This window comes from Scyliorhinus canicula, chromosome 16 (assembly GCF_902713615.1).
Source record: "Scyliorhinus canicula chromosome 16, sScyCan1.1, whole genome shotgun sequence".
Taxonomy (NCBI): Eukaryota; Metazoa; Chordata; class Chondrichthyes; order Carcharhiniformes; family Scyliorhinidae; genus Scyliorhinus; species Scyliorhinus canicula.
In genome coordinates this window covers 129296144-129315406 of record NC_052161.1, presented here as the reverse complement: position 1 = coordinate 129315406, position 19263 = coordinate 129296144, and the positions used below count along the sequence as shown (strand labels likewise).

Genomic DNA, 19263 nt, shown 5'->3' with positions numbered 1-19263 from the left:
AAACTAGGTAATGGCTGTATATTTTTTTTATGACTATCGCAGTACGGCACAATCTATTATTGGAATTTGAATTGTACAATGAAAATAGAATTTAAATATTTCAAATAGTATTCAATATGATAGGATTTGAACCCGTGTCCCATGGGCCTTGGCTTGGGCCTCTGGGTTACTAGTCCAGTGACATACCCACTGCGCCACTGTCTTCTATACCCATTGCATAAAGACCAACACCACAGAGAAACAGAGAACAGGAGACAGATTAAGCAATCAGACACAGAGAAAGGAAAAGGTTCAACCAAGGGAAAGAAACAGAAAGCACGCAGCCAAAAAGAACAAATAACTGAGGCAGAGAGTGAGATGGAAAGAAACGGACAGTGGTTAAGGATGGAGGGGGATTGGAGCATATGCCTTCATTACGTTGAATCTACTGAGAGTGAAGTATTAAAACAGTACTTTTATTGTGTCACACGCGGGTTATATCATGCATTATACAATCTGGGGGCCATGAATGAGTCTTAATTTGAAAAACAGTCTGCTGGGAATAAAAGCCTGACCTGTGTGGTACAAACAGGGCACAGACGCAACAGTCAACACGTGCACAAAGTTACTTTGACAAGAGTGCGGACTGACATTTCTTCAGGGTGATCTCTTCACTGGGCCAGTTAGCGAGCCACTCGTACAATGGGAACGTTGTGTGTTTAATCTTTGGTCCAGTGAAGCAAAATTATTAGATAACACTCGACTGACACTCGCTAAATTCATAAAAGGCAATTGCAGTGTGAGGAGGAAAAGGCCCACACATTTCATTGTCTTACATTTCCTGGCTCCTTGCCAGCGACTTATTTTACCTTGTTAATCAAACCATCATGAAATTAATCTGAGTCTCCTGGCTCCCATACATCAGCGCAGATTACCCACTAAATCCCACAGCAACTCTTGATCTCTGTACAGGGACTACTTTCTTCAGGCTCTGTGTTTATTCAGGGCCCAGTGCAGACATTTGTGTTTTGTTCCCTTACATATTTCAGAGGAATTCAAGAGATGAAAATCTCTTTACATTTCCCTCTTTTGTACACTTTGCTACAAAATCATTAATGTTTCACAACGAGCTATATTTCATTGAAGCATTGCACTGCAAGGGGCAGAGGAAGCATTGAAGCATTGCAATGCAAGGGGCAGTGAAGCATTGAAGCATTGCACTGCAAGGGGCAGTGAAGCATTGAAGCATTGCACTGCAAGAGGCAGAGGAAGCATTGAAGCATTGCACTGCAAGGGGCAGTGAAGCATTGCACTGCAAGGGGCAGTGAAGCATTGAAGCATTGCACTGCAAGAGGCAGAGGAAGCATTGAAGCATTGCACTGCAAGGGGCAGAGGAAGCATTGAAGCATTGCACTGCAAGGGGCAGAGGAAGCATTGAAGCATTGCACTGCAAGGGGCAGTGAAGCATTGAAGCATTGCACTGCAAGGGGCAGTGAAGCATTGAAGCATTACACTGCAAGGGGCAGAGGAAGCATTGAAGCATTGCGCTGCAAGGGGCAGAGGAAGCATTGAAGCATTGCACTGCAAGAGGCAGAGGAAGCATTGAAGCATTGCACTGCAAGGGGTAGTGAAGCATTGAAGCATTGCACTGCAAGAGGCAGAGGAAGCATTGAAGCATTGCACTGCAAGGGGCAGTGAAGCATTGAAGCATTGCACTGCAAGGGGCAGTGAAGCATTGAAGCATTGCACTGCAAGGGGCAGAGGAAGCATTGAAGCATTGCGCTGCAAGGGGCAGAGGAAGCATTGAAGCATTGCACTGCAAGGGGCAGAGGAAGCATTGAAGCATTGCACTGCAAGAGGCAGAGGAAGCATTGAAGCATTGCACTGCAAGGGGCAGTGAAGCATTGCACTGCAAGGGGCAGAGGAAGCATTGCACTGCAAGGGGCAGTGAAGCATTGCGCTGCAAGGGGCAGAGGAAGCATTGAAGCATTGCACTGCAAGGGGCAGAGGAAGCATTGAAGCATTGCACTGCAAGGGGCAGAGGAAGCATTGAAGCATTGCACTGCAAGAGGCAGAGGAAGCATTGAAGCATTGCACTGCAAGGGGCAGAGGAAGCATTGAAGCATTGCACTGCAAGGGGCAGAGGAAGCATTGAAGCATTGCACTGCAAGGGGCAGTGAAGCATTGAAGCATTGCACTGCAAGGGGCAGAGGAAGCATTGAAGCATTGCACTGCAAGGGGCAGAGGAAGCATTGAAGCATTGCACTGCAAGAGGCAGAGGAAGCATTGAAGCATTGCACTGCAAGAGGCAGAGGAAGCATTGAAGCATTGCACTGCAAGGGGCAGAGGAAGCATTGAAGCATTGCACTGCAAGGGGCAGAGGAAGCATTGAAGCATTGCACTGCAAGGGGCAGTGAAGCATTGAAGCATTGCACTGCAAGGGGCAGAGGAAGCATTGAAGCATTGCACTGCAAGGGGCAGAGGAAGCATTGAAGCATTGCACTGCAAGAGGCAGAGGAAGCATTGCACTGCAAGGGGCAGAGGAAGCATTGAAGCATTGCACTGCAAGGGGCAGAGGAAGCATCGAAGCATTGCACTGCAAGGGGCAGTGAAGCATTGCACTGCAAGGGGCAGAGGAAGCATTGAAGAATTGCACTGCAAGGGGCAGTGAAGCATTGAAGCATTGCACTGCAAGAGGCAGAGGAAGCCCGCCCTGCGAGTAAATTACTTTGTTCAGGACTTGTCGGATTTTCAGCATATCTAAAGATGCCCTCATTCCAAGTCATTGAATGCAGTGGCGTCAAATCCCCTAGGATTTCAACAGGGACAGCAGGAGGCCATCGAGTTCCTTCAACTTGCTCTGCCATTCGATTAGAATATGGAAATCTGCCTTTTCCATTTGCCAGTCTTTGCTCCTTATCCCCTGATATTCTTACCTAAGAAGGTTCTACCTTGGCGTTGAACAATTGTGTTCCAATATCCACAGATTTCTGGGAAGAGAATCCCAAATGTCTACTCCCATTCATGTGAAAAAGTGCTTCCTAATTTCCCTCCTAAATATCCTGGATCCAATTTTAGGCTCATGCCCCCCCCCCCCCCCCCCCTCATCCCTGACTCCACCATTAGCTTTTCTCTTCTTACCCTATCAAATCCTATTAGCATTTTAAACAATAAATTAGATCATCCCTTCAGATCCTGAACTCAAGGAAATACAGCCAGGTTTATGCAATTTGCTCTCATAAAGTAATGCTCTAAATCCTGGGTATTAAGCCCCTCGCACCTGTGTGCCACTTGATTAGTGCTTCAATCTATTTATTCGTCTTGGCTTCATATCGTTTGATACCTTAGCTAACAAAAACCTTCGAACTGGAGAGAGTGTAAGTCACAGATACTGGGCTGGATTCTCCAACCGGAGCTCCTCACTGTACAAAATGGGCTCTGTGTGGCCTCGATCGGGCGTTCCCTGTTCCGGCCCCTTATTTAACATGAATTGCATTGAATGGCCATGTGTTTCTCAAACACAGGGCTAAACGTGCTCGCTCGGGGACTTCGTTCCCTTTCGCAATCACGCCTGTTTATGTTTTAATTGATTTTTGTTGAGGGATAAATATTGGTCAGGACACCTGGAAGAACTCCCCTGCTTTTCTTTTTAAATAGTGCCATTAAATCTTTCACATCCTGAAAGGGTTAGAAATTATACAAGCTAAAAATCACACAAGCTGCTCGCTGCTAAATTCTCAAAGGCAGAAAACCAATGATGAGAAACTTGTTGCCGTTCTCCCCGTGTCTGCGTCAGTTTGACCCCCACAACATAAAGACGTGCAGGATAGGTGGATTGGCCACGCTAAATTGCCCCTTCATTGGAAAATTAAAAAAAGAAACCAGTTGCTTTAGCTCAGACTGTGTACAGATACTATTCAAGGACCATTGCTATATTAATCATACGGAGGCTGTAGTTACACAGCTCACACACAAAAAATGCAATTGAACATTAAACAGCTACAACTCATGTGTGTCCACTCAACAAGGAACAGTGGGAAGGGAGTTTGATCTATCTTACTCATGCTTGGAAGTTATTAGATAAATAGAGAAAAATATGTGCTTGGTGATATTATAATTAAGTAGACGTACCCAAATTATGCTTGGTTAATTATACTCGTATGTAATCCTAATTATTAGTTGTAAATGGGCATAGATAATTTTTAAACAAATGTACTCTTTTGTTTACTTGTAGTTACTTGTAAGATAAGCTAAAGGTATGATTGCCACTGTATTGCTTTGTTCCATGAGCTGGCAGATCACATGGTGGATGACTAGCTCCCACGCTATTGCTTGAAATAAATGTCTTCTTTTAAAACTCCAAGAATCTCCCTCTGGTCACTCATGAGTGATAGAGTTGTGGTGAATGTAACTCTGTAATTCACACTGTGATATATATATGAGACCGTACGATTGTAAGCGCAGTTGTGTTGCCCGACCACTAGGGGGAGTAGCTCTGGGAATGCTTCGGAGATTGTACAGGGCTCCACCCTTGGCTCCGCCCACGGCTCCTCCCCCTGGACTGCTGTATAAATATCGATGCCCAGAGCCAGCCAACCAGTTCATCGAGAGTTCAACGTGTAACAGGCTGGCTCTGTAGTAAGTAGATTAAAACCACTGTTCATATCTCAAAGCACGTGTCTAGTGAATTGATGGTCTCATCAATTTAATCTACTTAAGAAACAGTCAGGATCGTCCTTCATGAGCGACGAGTTGCATCAGTACCTGCTCGACAAGGGCATTGCCTCGAGCAGGACCACCAGCTACAACCCCAGGGGGAATGGGCAGGTGGAGAGGGAGAATGCGACGGTCTGGAAGACCGTCCTACTGACCCTCCGGTCCAGGAATCTCCCAGTCTCTCATTGGCAGGATGTCCTCCTAGACACGCTCCACGCTATTAGGTCACTCTTATGCACCGCGACCAACCAGACCCCTCACGAGAGGCTCTTTATCTTTTCCAGGGGCACTACCACGGGGGTCTCACTCCCGGCATGGCTGAAGACATCGGGCCCTGCACTCCTGAGGAAGCACGTCAGGACGCACAAAACTGACCCCCTGGTAGAGATGGTGCGCCCGCTTCACTCAAACCCCCAGTACGCCTTCGTAGAGTTCCCTGACGGCCGTCAGGACACCGTATCCCTCCGGGACTTAGCACTCGCTGGATCCAGAATCCCCACTATTACTGCAGAGGTACCCCCCACTCTACACCCCACCCAGCCGTCCCCTCGCGCTCCTGAGCCCACTAGCTTGCTACATTTGTTTCGCGCACCCGTACCAGCTAACCCCCCACGCCCCCAGTCGAACCAGACGGGTATGGAGCTCGGACGGAATCACCCTGGAGTCCGCCATCGTACCCCAACCCACAACACCCATCCAGCCACCACAAGAGGCTGCAACCCCGGTGCTCCGCAGATCGCAGCGGACGACTCGACCACCGGACAGACTCAATTTATGAACCACCACCCCCGCCGGACTTGATTTTTTTGTAGGGGGTGAATGTGGTGAATGTAACTCTGTAATTCACACTGTGATATATATATACACGAGACCGTACGATTGTAAGCGCAGTTGTGTTGCCCGACCACTAGGGGGAGTAGCTCTGGGAATGCTTCGGAGTTTGTACAGGGCTCCACCCTTGGCTCCGCCCACGGCTCCTCCCCCGGACTGCTGTATAAATATCGATGCCCAGAGCCAGCTGACCAGTTCATCGAGAGTTCAACGTGTAACAGGCTGGCTCTGTAGTAAGGAGATTAAAACCACTGTTCATATCTCAAAGCACGTGTCTAGTGAATTGATGGTCTCATCAAGAGTGACGAACACTATGGCCAAATACCTGTATTCTCTCCCAAAACACACCCACAAATGAGGGCAGACAGGAACAAAGGAGGGCAGAAAGATCACACTTCTGACAGTGCAGCACTCTAGCAGTACTGCACTGAGAGCAACAGCCTAAATGTTGTGCTCAATTAACCTGTATATACCTTGAATTGTTGACACTACAGATCCTAGCATTCTAATTCAGGATTTCAATGTCAAAGAAACACTAAAAAACTCCACACCCACAGAATTCAAAATGGACAACACAACAAAACTGCTTGGATCAGAGAGCAGGAATACCAGAGTTCAAGGCCGACATTCAGCCTTAGGACCGCAGTTTGCATGCTTCTGGAATTGGTTACCATGGGAACACAGCCACCATTTTAAATACCCTGACAGATTATGGCAGTTATACTGCACAGAGACACACACACAACACAAAACACACACACAGGCGCTGCTTTCAATCTTTAAATAAGAGCCTCCATATTAGAATAAATACCAGAAACTGCAAGTAATTACCTACGAGATAACTGCCAACTTAATTACATTTTATTTCTAACCTTTTATATCATTACAGTATGCTACAACTAGGTGGATTTTTATTTGTCTTTTAATAATGATTGCCACAGCAATAAACAATCATTACTTTAAGAAGCAAGTTTACCCAATTACATGTCATTCTTGTTGAATGATCTTCTAAATCTAGCTTCATCTATTAACATTCTTGGCCTTGCTACATTCTCTGTTTTCAACTGGAACTCCCACATCTTTCCAGAGCTCAATCTGCCTCCAATAAATTCAGTTTCATCTTTTGTGCCAAATATTTCTGTTTGCTTAAATTTTGAGAATCCATGTCCGTGCAAGACCTTAATTCAGACCCACATATCTAGTGAACATTTTTTAACCCCTCTCTGGTTTATGCATTGCACTCAAGAATGCATCTGTGGTGGTATGGATATGAGCACTGCCATTGGTGCAGAGCACTGGCTTCCCATTGGCTCTGGCTGGTCATGTGCCTCTCGTCCGATTGGTTGGGACTAGTCATGTGACTGCTCTCCAATTGGTCGAGAGGCAAGTAGGCCCCGCCTCCGAGGTGGGGTATAAGTACCCAGAGTTCCTGGCGGTCGGTCATTCTCTGTAGTCGACCACCGGGCTAACAACTAGCTGATTAAAGCCACAGTTCGGATCCTAAATGTGTCTTGTGTCGAATTGGTGGTACATCAACATCGTAGTGGATGGGGTCTTTCATACTGCTCCTGCTCTCTCCACTGTAGCCTCTCTGCTTTATTAATACTAAGAGTCAGAACAAGAATAGAGCTCCTGTGCCTCCAGTTTCACAAGCAATGCTATAAAAAACGCATCCCCATTTGCTCCCATTTCAAATTGCCAGCTTCCCAAGCCCCGGAAAACCTGGCCGGTCAGTGTTAAATTTAAATCAGGCTTCTGACTGTACTGTGGGAGCCTGGTTTAAACATGATGATAGAGTTTGCTGCTTATGAAGAGCGAGACACATTTACAATGTACGAATGGCAGAACATGGCAGCCTGGGGTGGTGTTTCACAATGTTTAATTTTTAACGCCTACTCTTGCTATCATGAGGTAGTTAATATTGATGATGCTTTAATACCTCCAAGCAACAAACAGCACACTTGTATTTGCTATCTTATTATGACTTCAGGATATCAACAACCTCCATCTTATAGTGCCTTTAATATAGAAAAACATCTCTAAATGCTTTATGGCCAACGGAATGCTTTTGAAGGACAATCTTCTTCCTTCTTCTGTGATAGTCCCTCAAAATGAAGATGACCTGCTTCCACTCCAAATTGATTGGTTCTGAGATAGCTGATAATTCCAATGAATGACCTGTAGATGGCCACATGGGGGATAGGTGGTTCTTGGAGGGTAGTAATTGAGTTGTTTGCAGGTTTGTGAACGCTTTCCATCACCTCGGCCTTTCCTCTGCATGTTCTTGATGAAGTTTCTCAATGTGTTCAATGCCTTCCCAAATAAACCCTCTCTATTTCGATCAGTCTCAGGCCAGTGACACCCATGGTTTGGCATGTTTGTTTGATCTCCCTTCACGGTTGTTTTGAGGACTTGTTTCCTCCATCCTGCTGTAGGTTGAGTTCCAAGGCGAGCAGTTGCCTCAGGAGCCTGGGCCGGGATTCTCCCCTACCCGGCAGGGCGGGGGGTCCAGGCGTAGCGGAGTGGCGCCAACCACTCCAGCATCGGGCCTCCCAAAGGTGCGGAATTCTCCGCACCTTTAGGGGCTAGGCCCGTGCCAGAGTGGTTTCCGCCACGCCGACTGGCGCCAAAACCGGCGCCAATGGCCTTTGGCACCCGCTGCCCAGCATCGGGGCTGGCCAAAAGGCCTTCGCCGGTCCGCGCATGTGCCGGTGCGTCAGCGGCCACTGACGTCACCACCGGCACATGCGCGGTAAGGGGGGTCTCTTCCGCCTCCGCCATGGTGGAGGCCGTGGCGGAGGCGGAAGAAAAAGAGTTCCCCCGCGGCACTGGCCCGCCCGCCGATCGGTGGGCCCTGATCGCGGGCCAGGCCACCGTGGGGGCACCCCCCGGGGTCCGATCGCCCCGCGCCCCCCACCCCCCTCCAGGACCCCGGGGCCCGCTCATGCCGCCAATCCCGCCGGCACCAGAGATGGTTTAAGCCACGTCGGTGGGATTAGGCTGTCAGCGGCGGGACTTCGGCCCATCGCGGGCCGGAGAATCGCTGTGGGGGGGGGGCACGCCGATCGGCGGGGTGTGGTTCCCGCTCCCGCCAATTCCCGGGTGGCGGAGAATTCCGGCCACGGTGGGGGCGGGATTTACGCTGGCCCCGGGCGATTCCCCGACCCTGCGGGGGGTCGGAGAATTCCGCCCCTGGTGTCAGGTATAAGAGTGACATGTTCCACCGGTTTTGAGTGATTAGCCCCTCTGTGCTGGGCATGTTGGCTTGGGAGAGGATGCTCCTGTTGGACCACCTTTCACACCACCCAAACCTGGAGGGTATTGCAAAGACACTGTTGGAGTGCTGCTTCTCCAGGGCTTTGAGGTGACTGCTGTAGGTTGTCCAAATTTCCAAGACATAAAGGAGCATAGGGATGACTGCTGCTTGGAAAACCATGCTGTGAAGGAAATGTACACACAGCAAGGTCCCACACACAGCAAGGTCCCACACACAGCAAGGTCCCACACACAGCAAGGTCCCACACACAGCAAGGTCCCACACACAGCAAGGTCCCACACACAGCAAGGTCCCACACACAGCAAGGTCCCACACACAGCAAGGTCCCACATACAGCAAGGTCCCACACACAGCAAGGTCCCACACACAGCAAGGTCCCACACACAGCAAGGTCCCACACACAGCAAGGTCCCACACACAGCAAGGTCCCACACACAGCAAGGTCCCACACACAGCAAGGTCCCACACACAGCAAGGTCCCACATACAGCAAGGTCCCACACACAGCAAGGTCCCACACACAGCAAGGTCCCACACACAGCAAGGTCCCACACACAGCAAGGTCCCACACACAGCAAGGTCCCACACACAGCAAGGTCCCACACACAGCAAGGTCCCACACACAGCAAGGTCCCACACACAGCAAGGTCCCACACACAGCAAGGTCCCACACACAGCAAGGTCCCACACACAGCAAGGTCCCACACACAGCAAGGTCCCACATACAGCAAGGTCCCACACACAGCAAGGTCCCACACACAGCAAGGTCCCACACACAGCAAGGTCCCACACACAGCAAGGTCCCACACACAGCAAGGTCCCACACATGGCCAGGCAATCCATTTTTACTGAAGTTGTGTGAGCAAGGAGTATGGGTTAAAATAAATCCTGTTCTTCTTCAAATAGTGTCAAGGGATCTTTTATACCTACCTGAATAACAAATAGGTTTAACATCTTATCTAAAAGACAGAGCAGCACTCTCTCCACATCGGAATTCCGGATCGGGCGGAGGATGGTGGTTCGCCAGAAAAGCGGGATCAGCAGCAGGCGCCAAACTCGCTGCGATGCTCTGATGCCCCATTGGTAGCCTCAGCGTGCTACCTACCCTGCACCAGCAGGAGGATGCAAACGGGTGATTTGCAACCAATTTGATACAATTAACGGGCTGGAAGCACGATTCGCCAATCGTCCATTATGCACTAACCCTCACAGCGGAAAATCCACTAAGCGTTGCCCTGACGCAATGGGACCCGAGGTGGGTTGAAGGGGTCAGTGCCTAACTGAGGTGCCCCCCCATTGGAAGGCCCCTGCCCGCACAACACAAATCCTGCCCCCCTCCCTAATGAGAAGTAGAAGTATCCTCCCCCCACCATGGGTAGAACGGGTCACCCCCTCCCCACACGACATGCATGCACAAAGGTGACCTGACCCCCTCCCTCACTGGCCCCCTCCTCCACCCCCATTAGACCCCCCAATCAGATCCACCCATCAGACCCCCCAGAAGAGACTCGCATCAGTCACCCCTGCCTGAAACCGGAAGAACAGTCCAGGCAGTACAGTGAACGATCACTGCATTTTCACTTAACCGTCCCTAACATCTGCTGCCTTGAACAAACATGTTTAAAGAAGCAGCTGTTAGAAGTGTCAGAGGCTTCCTTGAAAGCCAAGTACACTTGAAAGTGCTCCAAGTCCCTTCACAGCCGTTGAAATGCAAAACACCCATTCAATTTCACACAGCAACACATTTCAGGAGCCAGTGATGGACAGTTGTATTAGTCAGGAGACAGGTGCTTGGTGGATTGTTTATCTATCTTTCCCTTCAAGCTTGAATGCATCTCAAGTACCCTGCTTGATGCGAACCACAATGTTCATAAACACCCTAGCTGTGATTGACAGGTCCTCTCAACATCTGAAGCAGTCAAGTGGCCCGCCTCCGGACATCGGTATCGGGCCGTCCATGCACAAATTAGCATGGTGAAGGGGAGGGACCCGCATACCGGGTCCTACTCCTAGCACCAGCGGAGACTAATAGTGATTCTCCCCTGGCAGGACCACTGAAGCTCCAGAAAAGAAAATTCCGGTCAAGAATGGAATTCTAACTAATCCATATCAGTAATGCAAGAGTTTTTCATACAGACTCCCATATCTTTATTGACAACCCTCTGTGTGATCTTCACTTTTATCAACCTTTCGTTTTCTCCCCTCCTCTCCTGAACGAACTGATTCATTTTGGGTTTATCACTCCACAATCATTGGCCACCCTACCCTAACTCATTAAACTGGCCTCCATTCATGTGCATCGGTGTTTGAAAGTGTGTTTCAAATGTTTATTCTGAATGTAACCTTTACTTTCTGTCAGTTATGGTTGAGGTGAGGAACCACCCGGTTGCAATATAAACCTGCCGTGTTTCTGATAATAATTGCTATTGTAAAAACAAACTCCCACCAACGGCAGTATAAACAGCATTAAACACTTGTTATTGCAATATCTCTCACCATTGGAACAATCGGGACTCTCATCTTCAAAAGGGATGAAAGGTACTTGGACCCACGGAGCAGCGAAGGACATCAATAGAAACTAGACAGTCAAGAGCTAAAAGACAAGCCAGAATCCTCTTATCAACAGAAGGATAAAGGAGGACTAAAAAGACGAAACAGAGGAAACTTTGCAATGTTTTGGATTGGATACGGGCCCTGAAAATCCATTAAAAACACGATAACAATCACAAGACTGAACTATCAAGACTGACATATATTTGTGAATACAATGCGTGTTACAAGTAATGGACAGAAGAATAGAATTTTTTTAATCTATTCCTTCAGAAAAATGTTGGCACGAACTCCTGACCAAACCTGTGTGGAAATGTATTGACCGCATATAGAGATAAATAACTGCAGAGGAAAATAGCGTACAACACTGCCAATATTTAAAGAGTATGTATAAATGGCTGAAGCAAACAGTTATGGAGCATGCGATCAGAGGCTGCCATTGAAATGTCATGAAGTGTTATTAATTAATTCCATAAACATTAATAACTTGGTCCAGACTTTTTGGAATCTTCCATTGGCATTCCCTAGATCAAGAACAAAGAACAATGCAGCACAGAAACGGGCTCTTCGGCCCTCCAAGCCTCTGCTGACCATGGTACCTGCCAAAACCAGAACCGTATGCACTTACGAAGCCTGCATCCTTCCATTCCCACCCTATTCAGATCCATGACATACTTTGTCCTGAGAGGAAGCCATGAACAGTTGCAAATTATGTAAGGGGTGTCAAACTGCACACTAAAGTTAAACATTACACACTGGAAGACAGTCAAATATTACATACCAATGCTACAGTGAAATATTTACACCAAATATTACAATCAATCAAACATTGAACAACAATACTACAGTCAATCATTACACACTCGTACTGCAGTCAAATATCTGTCATGATGAAGGAGAAAACCCGACTTATATACATACTGAACTTCAATTCAACCTGTGTTTTTTTTAATGGATACACAAGCCAAAGATGGTTAAGGATGTAAATTCTGAATTCCTGATGGGTGATACGAAGAGAGAGACAGTGAAATCACACCCTGTCTCCAAACAAAGACACATTAAAGCGCAAAACTAACTGCCATATCCTATGGAGATAATGGGAGCTGATTATCATCTCAGTGGGAATGATATCCTGTGGGCAATGTCCCAGACCGGTTTGTGGATTTTCCCCTTACAGGAGTATACAAAGCTGGGATAAAAGCCAGCTGCAAAACTTGGTCAATGTCGACTAGTGCTGAGTATGTGACACAGGAGGAAAGACAGCAGCAAGCAGCAGACTCCTGCAAAGGCGTTTTGCAGGTAACTCTCTTTCTGATTGCTGAAGCAAGCCAAGAGCTGAGAAATAAACAGGGCAACTTCTCAGCTACACCATAGAACACTAGAATCTCAAAACCGGCTGCCAACCTGCTGACAGCAACACTACTAGATTCACGAACCGCAATGGATGCAATGTCCCATCATCTATTCCTCACGGACAAGTCAAAGACTGATTTGCATATTTTTTAAAACTTACTTTTAGTCTCAATTCTCATTTCTACTCTGTGTGATGTATGTGCACGTGTTTATTCATTTTTCACATTTTGTAGCTAATAAACACACTCTTTTAACTCATGAAAACTTGGTTAATTTGGATCCTTTTGAAACATAAATATATTGAGCTGGGCAAAGTTATCCGGAAGGGAAATGATCCTTTTAAAATTGATCTTGTTGCGACCAACCGAGGAGGTTGAATAAAGAAAGGAAGCCAGTTCTTCCCTCTGTGCCAGGGGAATAACAATTTGTGATACTGCATCCAGGAGTTGGGGATCTTCACCTGGGGAACCGGTCATAACACATCACATACCAATATTATAGTCAAACACTACACACTGGTACTACAGTCAAACATCACACACCAATATTATAGTCAAACATTACACACTGGTACTACAGTCAAACATCACACACCAATATTATAGTCAAACACTACACACTGGTACTACAGTCAAACATCACACACCAATATTATAGTCAAACACTACACACTGGTACTACAGTCAAACATCACACGCCAATATTATAGTCACACACTACACACTGGTACTACAGTCAAACATCACACACCAATATTATAGTCAAACACTACACACTGGTACTACAGTACCAAACATCACACACCAATATTATAGTCAAACACTACACACTGGTACTACAGTCACACATCACACACCAATATTATAGTCAAACACTACACACTGGTACTACAGTCAAACATCACACACCAATATTATAGTCAAACATTACACACTGGTACTACAGTCAAACATCACACCAATATTATAGTCAAACACTACACACTGGTACTACAGTCACACATCACACACCAATATTATAGTCAAACACTACACACTGGTACTACAGTCAAACATCACACACCAATATTATAGTCAAACATTACACATTGGGACAACAGTACCAAACATCACACACCAATATTATAGTCAAACACTACACACTGGTACTACAGTCAAACATCACACACCAATATTATAGTCAAACACTACACACTGGTACTACAGTCAAACATCACACACCAATATTATAGTCAAACATTACACATTGGGACTACAGTCAAACATTACACATTGGGACTACAGTCAAACATCACACACCAATATTACAGTCAAACATTGTGCATCGGTACTACAGTCAAACATCACACACCAATATTACAGTCAAACATTATACATTGGTACTACAGTCAAACATCACGTACCAATATTACAGTCAAACATTACACACTATTACTACAGTCAAACCTCACACACCAATATTATAGTCAAACGTTACACACCGGTACTACAGTCAACCATCACACACCAATATTACAGTCAATCATTACACACTGGTACTACAGTTAAACATCACACACCAATATTATAGTCAAACACTACACATTGGGACTACAGTCAAACATCACACACCAATATTATAGTCAAACATTACACACCAGTACTAGTCAAACATCACATACAAATATCACAGTCAAACATTACATACCATTACTACAGTCAAACATCACACACCAATATTACAGTCAAACATTGTGCGTCGGTACTACAGTCAAACATCACACACCAATATTACAGTCAAACATTATACATTGGTACTACAGTCAAACATCACGTACCAATATTACAGTCAAACATTACAAACCGGTACTACAGTCAAACATTACATACCAATATTACAGTCAAACATTACACGCCGGTACTACAGTCAAACATCACATACCAATATTACAGTCAAACATTACATACAAATATTACAGTCAAACATTACACACCAGTACTACAGTCAAACATCACACACCGATATTACAGTTAAACGTTGTGCGTCGGTTCTACAGTCAAACATCACACACCAATATTGCAGTCAAATATTATACACCGGTACTACGGTCAAATATTATATACCAATAATACAGTCAAACATTACACACCAGTGCTAGAGTCAAACATTACGCCAATATTACAGTCAAACATTTCAGGCCAATACTACAGTCAAACCTTAAATGCCAATATTACTGTCAAACATTACACACCAATACTAGTCGCACCAATATTATAGTCAAACTGGTGTGTAATGTTTGACTGATACTACAATTAAACATCACATTGATACTACATTCAATAATTACACACCATCCGAACAGTCAAACATCACACACCAGTACTATTGTCAAAAATCATACATCAGTACTACAGTCAAATCTTACGCACCAATATTACAGTCAAACAATATATACCGGTACTACAGTTAATCATTACACACCAATATTACAGTCAAACTATACCGGTACTACAGTTAATCATTACACACCAATATTACAGTCAAACATGACACACCAGTATTGCAGTCAAACATTACACACCAACACTAGTCAAACATTGCACACTGATATCACAGTGAATTATTAAACACTGGTACTATCGTCAAACATTACACATCAGTACTACAATCAAATATTACACACCAATATTACAGTCAAACATTACATACCGGTGCTATCTTCAATCTTTGCACACCAATACTAGTCATACATTACACACCAATACTCCAGTCAAATATTACGCACTTGTACTACAGTTAAACATCACATGCCAGTATTACAATAAAATATTACACACCAATACTACAGTCAAAAAGATTGGCATGGAACGCAAATTCAAGACTTATAGTTTAATAAGCCCAACACCCACGACACTCACCCTTTTTAATCCCCAACATCCATCTCTGCCCCTCAAATTCTAATCTCTAGCACCCCGTCTCTCCCCCTCAAATTTTAATCTCGAGCACCCATGTCTCCCCCTGACATTCTATTCTCTAGCACGCCTCTCTCCCCCTGACATTGTAATCTCTAGTACCCCTCTCTCCCCATCACATTCTAATATCCAAATATCTCTCCCCTGACATTCTGATCTCCAAAACCCATCTTTCCCCATGTTTTAATCTCCAGCTCCCATCTCCCACTCTGCTTCTCTCTCTCTCTCATGTAACAACTAATGCTTGTGTAGTTTAGGTGCATTGACCTCCATTGCCAATTTCAGTCATCACAACCCCCCACCCTGGGAGCAGGTGCTTGCAAACTCTGTCCCGTAACACTGACCAATGACATTTGCCGTGGAAATTCTGATCAGCCTGAAACAGTCCCAGTCGTGAAATCGGATCAGCAAAGGGAAGGATGTGACTCTGCTATCCAATAAATCTATTTCAGACACAATAGTAAATCCCAGGTTTGGTCTCAGAATAAGTTTCAGACGGTTCCCATCACATTACTCAAACGTTTCAATGCCCGCTGTGCCATAACCCCTACCTTCGCAGGTTTTCCCATCAGCCTTCAGCTTCAAGCCCTCATGACACTTGCAGTAGAAGTTGCCGATGGTGTTACAGCATTGACCTTCACATCCACCATTGTCGTTTCCACATTCATTCACATCTGTGAAACAAAGATGTAATCAATAACATTTAGAGAAAGGCATGTGTCTGCTGCGCATCCCACCCAGTGACCTGGGTCCCCATGTGGGGTGGGGGGGGGGGGGGGGGGGGGGGGGAGTCTGAGGACCCCCCTTATAGGTGAGTTGGGGCTTTGGGGGCGGGTTGAGTGATCGGGACGCCATTTTTCTCCTCCTGCACTGAGGAGTTCTGTTTCCGTGCAGGAAACAGGACAAAGTGTGTCGTTGGCAGGGCATTCCCCGCTGTGGCCCCGGATTGCTGCAAAGTCCCATTAGATAGCACGGTGTTTCTCAGCGCTACGAGCATCGGGAAACACTTGGCCGAACACGCTCGACTCTGTTGCAATTTGGTTAAATCGGGCCTCATATACAACACACGCGGCAGAGATTAGTGCCGAAAATTGTCACTGGCTTCATTCCTCAAGCAGTTATGTAGCCATCTAAGATGGCCACCTGCAAAGGACCATGGGAATTATGGCCAACCCAGGACTCAGACAGACACACAGCCTATGTGTTTCTGAAACACAGGTAACCAGTCCTGACTGAAACCCCCGCCCGTTTACATTTCAATGGCCCATTTTCCCAGGACAATAGAACTCCAATCAAGCAACTGGTACAGCCACAGACTGATCGGCGCCACTCCCTTTACTCAGAAAGCACAACTGCCAAGGTCCATGACCACTAAGGACCCACCCAGCTACCAAGGCACCCGCCCCTTTATTGGCCGAAATCGAAGAGAGTGATCAGAGCCCTGTCGAACTATTGGGTCCAAGGTTAAGGACCGCCCCAAAGAGCGCAAAATCCCAGGGTGATAAAAGAGAGCACAGCCATGTGTTCTGTCCCTCTTGGATCCGGCCTGTGCCTACCCAATTGCAGCAGGAACAGCCAGCCAAGTTCATGACCAACGATCGCTACCTGATGGTTGAGCCCAGCAGAGACAGAGCCACTTTCTTCAAACCAGTCAAGTGAAATCCAGATAAAGGCCTTATCCATTTGCACAGTGCCGGTCACCCAGAAGTTAAGTATAGGTTATTGTAGCTGATAGGTGTAGTTTAACTCGTAGTAGATATTGTGTTTGCATGTTGAGATAACACTTGTGTATGTAAATAAACCATCTTTTGAACTAACTAACTGGTTGTGTGGTCATTTGATCGATATAAGGGAAAGGCTTGTGGTTCACCAAAATAAATAAATAGAGCAACAGTTAGTCGCAGAGCTTTTCAATGTTATAAATGGTTCATATATGTTGTTATAGATTAAATAAATATACAGCACTGCTTGAACAGGCTCCACACGGAAATGGCAGAAAGTAGTATTGATTCATTCAAATTCAAATTAGACAAATTTAAGTTACAATATGTGGATAATGTGAGGCATGGCAGTGGCATGATTGGGACAAATAGGTGACTTTAAACCTATGGATTCCCATCGCTCTCCACCACTGAAGTTTTACTGACCTCATGCCTGGGCCTGCTGTAGGCTTACTGATAAAGAGGTTGATTGGTGCAATCAGTCAACAACTTTTATTATTGTTGCGCTCAGCGACTAACAGGATGGCAGTGGACAAAGGAACTTGGTCCATTGTCATCTGACAGTTGCTATGTATTATGTAGGTGGTTAATGTGTGCGGTGTTTCACAGGCAGTAAGACCTGCACAGATGCCCCAAACAGGTGAGAGGAGACAATGTTCAGTGTGTAGCTGGACCTGGGCCTTCCTCCGTGCTAAGATTGCAGGTGCCAACTGAAGTAAAAATCAGGATTCTACAATTGTCAATGGACGTTATTTGCAGTTGGCACAGGAGAAAGTTAGCAAAAGCACGTGGGACTGGAGGCAACCCTATTGACATCAAGCAGGCATTGGTTAAGAGATAGAAGGCAAAGAGCAGGGTTAATGAATGCATATTCTAATGTCAGGGTGTGAAGAGTGGTGTTCACCTGGGATTTGTACAGGGGCCTCAGCAGTGCATTATATCTATCAATGATGGGCAGCACTGTGGCACAGTGGTCAGTATTGCTGCCTCACTGCGTTGAGGTCACTGTCTGTGTGGAGTTTGCACATTCTCCATGTCTGCATAGGTCTCACCCCCACAACCTAAAGATGTGCAGAGTCAGTGGACTGGCCACAATAAATTGCCCCTTCATTGGAAAAGAAAAGAACTGGATATTATAAATTTATTTTTTCAAATCTGTCAATGACTTGGATGGAAGAATAGAGAACCATATATCCGGGGTACTGCGATGCCTTGCTTTACATCTATTCCAGTGAGGTTCCTCCTCCTGCCCTCTTCCAGGCCCTGGCTTCATTCATCCATTGCCGACAGCATTTTGACGCGCTCAGTTGCCCCACCATAATTGGATCCCCTGCGACTATCATCCATCTTATGCCAAATTCTGTGTGTGGGGAGGTCCGCCCCCCCCCCCCCCTTCCCATCCCCCCCCCCCCCCCCCCCCCCTCCCTCCCCCGTATCAGCACCAACCCTCCCCATTGACCACAGGGTCTCTATTCTCCAACAAGGGGAGATCCCCAAGGAGGAACAGCCTGGCAATGTTGACTAGCCAAGGCTCATTGACGGGGTCCTGGGGGAGGGTGGGTGGGTGTTGTTGCAGGGAACTGCGCCCAACAACGTCAGGAAACGGGGAGATAATTCCAGGAAGGAAAGGGGGAGGAATTTCAAACATCTGTCAGTGCTACATGGCAGCAACACGTTTCCCAAGCGGGGAAATGCTTTTCATATGGCAAGGACCTCGATGGCGCCAGAAATGATCAAACCAAACAGAATAGTCTGCAGACCGACTCCAGTGGCTCACACAAGAATCATTTATATTCCATTTCTCCAGCTGAAACAAAAGGGTTAGTGTCTCCTCAGCTCAATAATCACACAAGGAGACAATATCCAGGAGAATAGAAACCCTGTGG

At 46.2% G+C, this 19263-nt stretch overlaps 1 protein-coding gene across 1 annotated transcript in view; it reads right to left on the bottom strand.

Moving 5' to 3' along the window:
• LOC119979502 (multiple epidermal growth factor-like domains protein 6) overlaps window positions 1–19263 on the bottom strand; it is a 451484-nt gene that overhangs the window by 268884 nt on the left and 163337 nt on the right. Inside the window, exon 5 of the mRNA XM_038821813.1 lies at window positions 16208–16330. Coding sequence (XP_038677741.1) covers window positions 16208–16330 — 123 coding nt within the window. The remainder of the gene's footprint in view (window positions 1–16207; window positions 16331–19263) is intronic.